Raw genomic sequence first — 6,890 nt, forward strand, 5'->3', positions numbered from 1 at the left:
CTATTTCTTCTTCTTTTTTTCCGTGCTTATCTCTTTCTCAGGCTTTTTCGTTTCTTTTTCTTTCACTGTGACTTTTTCTTTCACTGTGACTTTTTCTTTCACTGTGATTTTCTCCACCGGTGGGGAAATTGTAACCATTGGTTTTTGCAAAGGCGGTAGAGGTGGAGGCTTTGGTTTTGGAACTGGGACGTGTCTGCACAAATTAATCACTCGTTTCGTTAAAATTTCGATTTTATATTAATTCTTAATTATGCAACATTTATTCATTATATGATCAGACATTTTTGTAGTGTATTTAAAATAAATCCTTCATTTCAATAAAATTCAAATTTTTAAAAATCAGCATTCTTTTATCATTTGTTACTTGCTCGTTAGATAGAAAATAAAATACATATATTTAAATATTTTACGAATAATTGATCAATTATGCTAAGCATAGAAAAATCTACGAAGATTTCTATCTATCGAAGAGTTTTGTGGAGTTTTATTCTTATGCAATAACTGATGCATTTTAATTTTTACGAAGAGAGATCTTTTGTATAAATGAGTTTTAAACGAATAAATATTCTTTTTCTTTTTCTTGCTCTACATTTTCTTGTTCTAATGCATTATATGATCGAGAGTTATTTATAGAAAAGGAAATTTTTGGATTCATGAATGAAGTATATCTCTTGTGCAACAAGAAAAAAAAAAAAGACTTAATCTTACTTGATGGACATATGTATTTCTTGCACTGATCTGTCCTGAGTAACATTGATCCAAATATTCGACTGTGTCCTCGGTTTAAGGCAGAAACCTTTATCCACGCAACATTCCGCATGATCGAGTTCTTCCTGGGCCCGAAACTTCCTTTCCCAACATTCCTCCCATTTGCGTAAACGCTCCTTCTCCTCCTCCTCGCGCTTCTCTCTTTCTTCCCTATCCTTTCTCTTTCTTTCCAATTCTTTCGCCACTTTCTTTGGCTTGCGCTTCTTTTTTTCACCTCCCCGCTCCATTGTTTTTGCATTTTCCCCATTCTTGACATCTATCCTTTCCCAACACGGTTCACCAATCACCACTTCCGGTCGTTTTAATTGCGAGAAAGTTTCCTCTTTAATTGCCGGTGTTATCTGTCTCGTTTTTCTATTCGGATCGAGGAGAACGTATAGAAATATCGCCTCCAATTGAAGAGTTATTAGTATGTTTTCAGTAAGAATCTTAATTAATGCATGATACGGGTTGATTAACTGAAAATTAAAAAGAAACATTAATGAAGAGTAGATAAAATTGTGGATTGAATTTTTTTTTTTTTTTTTATATACGCCAATAAATAAATCTTGAAACTCGAGTGATCATTTTTGACGGGAACATTATTATACTAATAATAAATTATAGTGATTATTGATAATATTGATAATATAAAATTTGATAATATATCAAATATTTTTAAATGTCAATTTAAAATTTTAAAAATATAATTTCAGTTAAAAATAAATAATTTCGATTATATATGTCAGTAATCCGAATGGTAAATTTTTATTTATATATCTTACATGATAAATGTCGTTAACAGTCTTTATCGCGTAAAAAATAAAATTATACAATTAAACGTAAACTTATAAAGTCACCTATGACCAGTCGATATTAATTATTATTTAAAAAAAATCTTGTTTAATTACTGAGACAATGTGTAGTATTTTTTGATTTTTGTCATGTATTTCTGTTGCATTTATCATATTAACGGAAAATTTTGGTGGTTGGAAGTATGGTTGGAACTATGGTTGGAAGTACGAAATGAACATAATTAAATATCAAAACAAAAACCAAAGTGACAATTTATTAAAAGATAATTTCATTTTAACGATCTCTGAAAAATTCTATAAACGCTTATCTTAAAATTTTTCGATTCTTTCATGAATTATTTTCATTTTATTTTCGAAATATATTCTTCTTAAAATACGTTATATGTATATTATGTAATATAAAATTCTTCATGATAGATTTATTAAAATTATTATGACTTATTATATTATTTATAAATGAAAATAAATTGTATTCTAGTTTTCTAATTTCTTTCAATTTTGACAACATCTCTCTGCTTTTTTTTTGCAGTTTTATTTTATCATCAGAACAAGATTTTAATCGAAAGAAATAATTTTATTTTTCGAAATACAAAAAATTAATATAAATTATTTAGTGATATTGATATTGATCCCTGTATCTTTCAAATTCAAAATGCAGAATAAATAATATTAGAACGACTTTTACGCGTTGTGAAACACAATTCAATTCAAATTTAATTATATTCCATTGCTGACATTTTCATATTATCATTCTTTAACAGAATAGAATTGCATTTGATTGAAAGAAATGTTAAAATATAATTTGAATGCATATTAATGATATTATTAATTTTTTTCATGAATGGGTGAGTAAAGATCATGTAAAGGTCAATTTTATTTAGACATTTTTTTAAATGGAATTATACGTATATTTTTTAATATATCAATCGATGCAACTCGATATTTTCTATAGAAAAATATTAACATATATATTTAAAAATCATTGGTTTAGCAAATATTTCAATTTGAATAAATTTGAAATATTAATTATAATAAAATTGAAATTCAAGATTCTTCCGATTCAAACTTTCCTTCATTGATAAAATAAATCCTTAAAATATCGATGTTGCCAAAATTGAAAAAAAAAGTCACTAAATTAAATAATAATCACTATTTACCCAAATTAGAAATAACTACTTACTTGTTACGCATTTTCCTTGAAAAATATCTTCTTTCATTTAGATTTACAACAGTTGCAATTATAATCCTTCACGGGACATCCACATTTTTTCACGGTTTCTTTAGTAATCAGATCAGAAAACTTTTTCGGCGCTGAAGCACCGCAACAAGATGGACAAGGAGGTGGTTCCGCACATGGAGTGCATTTTCCTTCTTGACGAGCTGCTTCGCGTATCGCAGCGAACGTTTGATCAGTTGAACAGGGACACGGGCTCTGTTGCTCTTTTCGTCGTGCTTTCGGTGAGCATGGACACTGTTTTCTGAAAATGAATAAAGAATATTGCTAAGAGAATACTTTTTTGATGATGGATGACGTCGAAGATAAATCGTTATACATCGAAAATTGAATAGTATTTTTTAAATTAGCTAGTATCGATCGCTTGTTAATAATATTGTATTATTATATAATATGTTATATTTTTAATAAAAATTTTAACAAGATTGATATTTCATTTAAAATAAATACATACATCAAATTAGCTCTTATATATTGTTAAAATAACAAGTGGAGAAACAATTCAAAGTGCAATATTTCATAATTTCACCAGATGGCAGCAGAAGTCGAAATATCAGATGTACAGTAACTCGCAAAAATATTTAGACACTTACGTATATTTAACAATCTATATCGTTGTTGTTAATTATGAAAGAAATGAACTAACTCAAACTTGTTTCTTTCGATAGAATGTTTATTGTACTTTATAAATTTAACTTTTAAGAAATAATTTTAAAATTAACTTATAAAAAATTACTATTTTTAATTACTTTACTATAAATTTTTAAAGTATTTTTTTTATAATACAAAAAATAGTTGTAATTACATTTAATTTTTAATATTATTTTATTATATCAAGTTAATTAAATAAGTTGCACATATTTGTAAAGTACAATAAATAATCTATCGAACGAAACAAATTTGAATTTCATTTTTTTGTATAATATAATAAAGATGTAACTTGTTAAAGTTAAGCATATGTTTATGTTCAAATATTTTTTGGAATCATTGTACTTCTTTAACGGAAGTTAAGATTCTCTATAATTGTTTACAGTTTACAATAGATATAGTTGTTATCAAAACATTTATATTTGATAAAAATAGATGAACCTTGACTTTAATCAATATTTTAACATTAGCACGTAAAATGTACAATTATATATGCCAGTATTTGAAAATATGTTTGAAACTTGAAAGAATGAAACGTCATATTTAAAAGTTGAGACGTGAATCATGCCTTCTTCAAAGAATTATATTAAATTATTTTTAATGACAAGGGTGAGTTTTCAAAAATTGCAAGAGCTATGATCGATTTGATGTGATTTGAGAAATACTTTTGCAAGTAAGCAAGTTAACGATCACTCTCAAATATGGCGATCACCTAGTGACCGTAACAGGCAATAACCTTATGAAACTACTCTCGTATAATACTTATTAGGAATAGAAAGTTGAAAAAAGATAGATTCTACGTTCATTGCAGTCGAATACCAATGTGGTGACAACTTAATGTGATGAGAAAAGCGTTCAATTTATAAAATTATTATATTTGAAATACTCTGATTCTGTGAATAATACATATTAGCAATAGAAAGTTGAAAAAAAGTAAATTTTGTATCTATAATTTTCCATTAATTTAAATTTTAATGATTAAAACAATTAATTATTATTGCTAGAAGAATCACAAAAATATAATGATATAATGATATAAAAATATAAAAAATTAGAAAAATCTGATTAATCTTTCTGCTGCTATAATTCGTATAAAAGCAATTTTCTCGTCGTCTTTAGACCAAAAATATCTAAATTTAAATTTTTATAAATCCAATTAGAAAAATGCGATTAAAGTAAACTATCTATTTCACTCTTTAAATATCACAATGTAATATTTTATGTTCTTTTATGCACATATATATCATTCATATCATATAAATTTGCGATTCAAATTTTTTTTATAAACATTTACAAATAAATATATATTTATCATTCTTCGATTATTTTCGACGAATCTTAATTGGAGAAACGAAAAATTTCTCGTAAATAAAAATCAATTTTGAAAGAAGAATTAACAAAATATTATAGGATTATAGGAATATGAGATAAAATGTAAAAATATCCATATAATAATAGTATAGTAAAACTAGTTGCGCAACCATAACGCTTATCTTCCATTTTATGCGCTCGCTATATTCAACGTGTATATAAAAGCATACGTACCCTTGACGCGAGGCGCAGCAAGGCCGTGGACCGTAATCGGGTTGTTTAGGTAACGGGGGACACGAGTTGGTTTGTACGATCGGTGTCGCACAACAGGTTCTTCCTACCGTCTCGCCACTTCCATCGCACTTCTTTGTGCAGGTACATTTAACAGGGGCCGGTGTGTAACATTCGGAGGGTATTTTTTTGCATTGAAAAACAGGACTGTCATCCGCCCCCTTGAAAAGATACGGTTTCCTATTGTGCGGTATTTGAAACTGGGTGATGATCTTCTTGCCGAAACAGGAAGCTCTTATGTAAACTGTCACGGATCCAACGCATTGTCCGGTCGTTGTTGTGATTTTAAACGTGTCCTTGATCGTTTGACAAGGATTAGGTATTTTGAACACCTGTTGGCTCAACACGGCGTTTATTATCGCTTTCGCCTCGATCTGGTACGAACCGATCAGCATTACGTCCGGTAACACTCCAGGTGGCAATTTTTTGTAGACGGAGAGTTTTATGGGGAAGGTGGTCAAGGGTCTTTGAAGAACGATTGATGGCAAAGCGAACAAACAGGATTTACCCTTCTTGAAAACTTGCGTGTCGCCCTCGATACAACCGCAGCCGTCTGTTAAAGCTTCTTGGCAAATGTCGATTGGGGGTAAACTGAGAATCTGTGGATTAATTTTTGAAAAATGTGATTATCAAGTATTTTATAATATAAAAGAGGAAGTAAGAATGCAAGGAGAAAATTAATGTAATTTCTTAAACGAATTATTAAAAATTAAAGAAATTATTTTATTTACTTAACGTCGATTCTTCTATTGGAATTGATAATATCGAATTGTAAGTTATATAAATAATTTAACCTGTGTAGAGGATTACTATAGTATGTACATCCTGAATAATTTTTTAAATAATATTATTGGATAAATTTTTTCAATTTTGATGATCATTTTTGTATTTATAATACAAAAATTGTCATAATGAATGGAGAAAATGAGAAATGTTTATGCGAAGAGGTTATACGGTTTGAAAAAAATATATCTAATTTATCGAATATAATTTATAATAATATATAATAACCTATAAATTATCGAATTTAATATAATTTTAATTTACTTGAAATGAAACACATGTGGAGGCTGGTAATAATTCCTCTTGCATAGCTCTAATCACAGGAATTTTAACTTTGTCGACCAGAAACTCAATCAAGAATAATTCCTGTTCATCAGCCATTTTGAATACATTACGATATTTACAAGATTTTTAAAACATATTTGTTCAATTTTTAAAAAGATTATTTAACAAATCTTATTATCTTTTAACCCTCAATTTAGATATTCCCATTGAGTCAATTGCGATTTCAAAAATTTCAAAGTTCAAAATCTAATAGCAATCCGAAGAAGGGGGCGCTCAATTCGAACAATCTCTATTTTACACTGTAAGAGGGAGAGAGAGAGAGAGAGAGAGAGAGAGAAAGAGAAAAAAGAAAAAAAAATACTAGATCACTAGAACTTTCAAATAATTAAATTCAATTTCAACAATCATTTTAATAATTCGATCAATAAATCAATATAGATATAAATATAAAATACAAATATACACGCAACAATGAGATCAATATCATCCATCGGAATCCATCCATCGAAAACAAATTTCTTAAAACGATCCACACCTATTCACTTCTTCTTCTTCTCCTTCTCCTTCTTCTCCTTCGCCTTCGCTTTCTTTTTCACCTTCTTCTCTTCCGTCTGCATCTCCCTTGTCTCGCATCTGATCGGGGGTCCCCTCTCCGTCCCTTTCGGCGTTTTCATCTCCAATTGTATGTCAGACTTCTCCCCAACCCCGACGATCCCTTTCTTCCCGATTCTCAGCACGAACACGTCGTGATCGGGATCGGACGTGTCCGGCCCAGG

At 29.0% G+C, this 6,890-nt stretch overlaps 2 protein-coding genes across 2 annotated transcripts in view; one reads left to right on the top strand and one right to left on the bottom strand.

Moving 5' to 3' along the window:
• LOC102672147 (101 kDa malaria antigen-like) overlaps window positions 1-1,828 on the bottom strand; it is a 2,440-nt gene extending 612 nt beyond the window's left edge. The window contains exons 1-4 of the mRNA XM_031508961.1: window positions 1,659-1,828; window positions 709-1,226; window positions 106-193; window positions 1-72 (exon numbers count right to left, since the gene is read on the bottom strand). Coding sequence (XP_031364821.1) covers window positions 1-72; window positions 106-193; window positions 709-1,226; window positions 1,659-1,715 — 735 coding nt within the window. The 5' untranslated portion in view covers window positions 1,716-1,828. The remainder of the gene's footprint in view (window positions 73-105; window positions 194-708; window positions 1,227-1,658) is intronic.
• A 1,000-nt stretch (window positions 1,829-2,828) lies between these two features.
• The window catches only part of LOC116185169, a 14,247-nt gene continuing 10,185 nt past the window's right edge, over window positions 2,829-6,890 (top strand). The window contains exon 1 of the mRNA XM_031508959.1: window positions 2,829-3,020. Coding sequence (XP_031364819.1) covers window positions 2,892-3,020 — 129 coding nt within the window. The 5' untranslated portion in view covers window positions 2,829-2,891. The remainder of the gene's footprint in view (window positions 3,021-6,890) is intronic.

The sequence above is a fragment of the Apis dorsata genome, unplaced genomic scaffold (genome assembly GCF_000469605.1).
Source record: "Apis dorsata unplaced genomic scaffold, Apis dorsata 1.3 scaffold_113, whole genome shotgun sequence".
In the NCBI taxonomy this organism is placed as follows: Eukaryota; Metazoa; Arthropoda; class Insecta; order Hymenoptera; family Apidae; genus Apis; species Apis dorsata.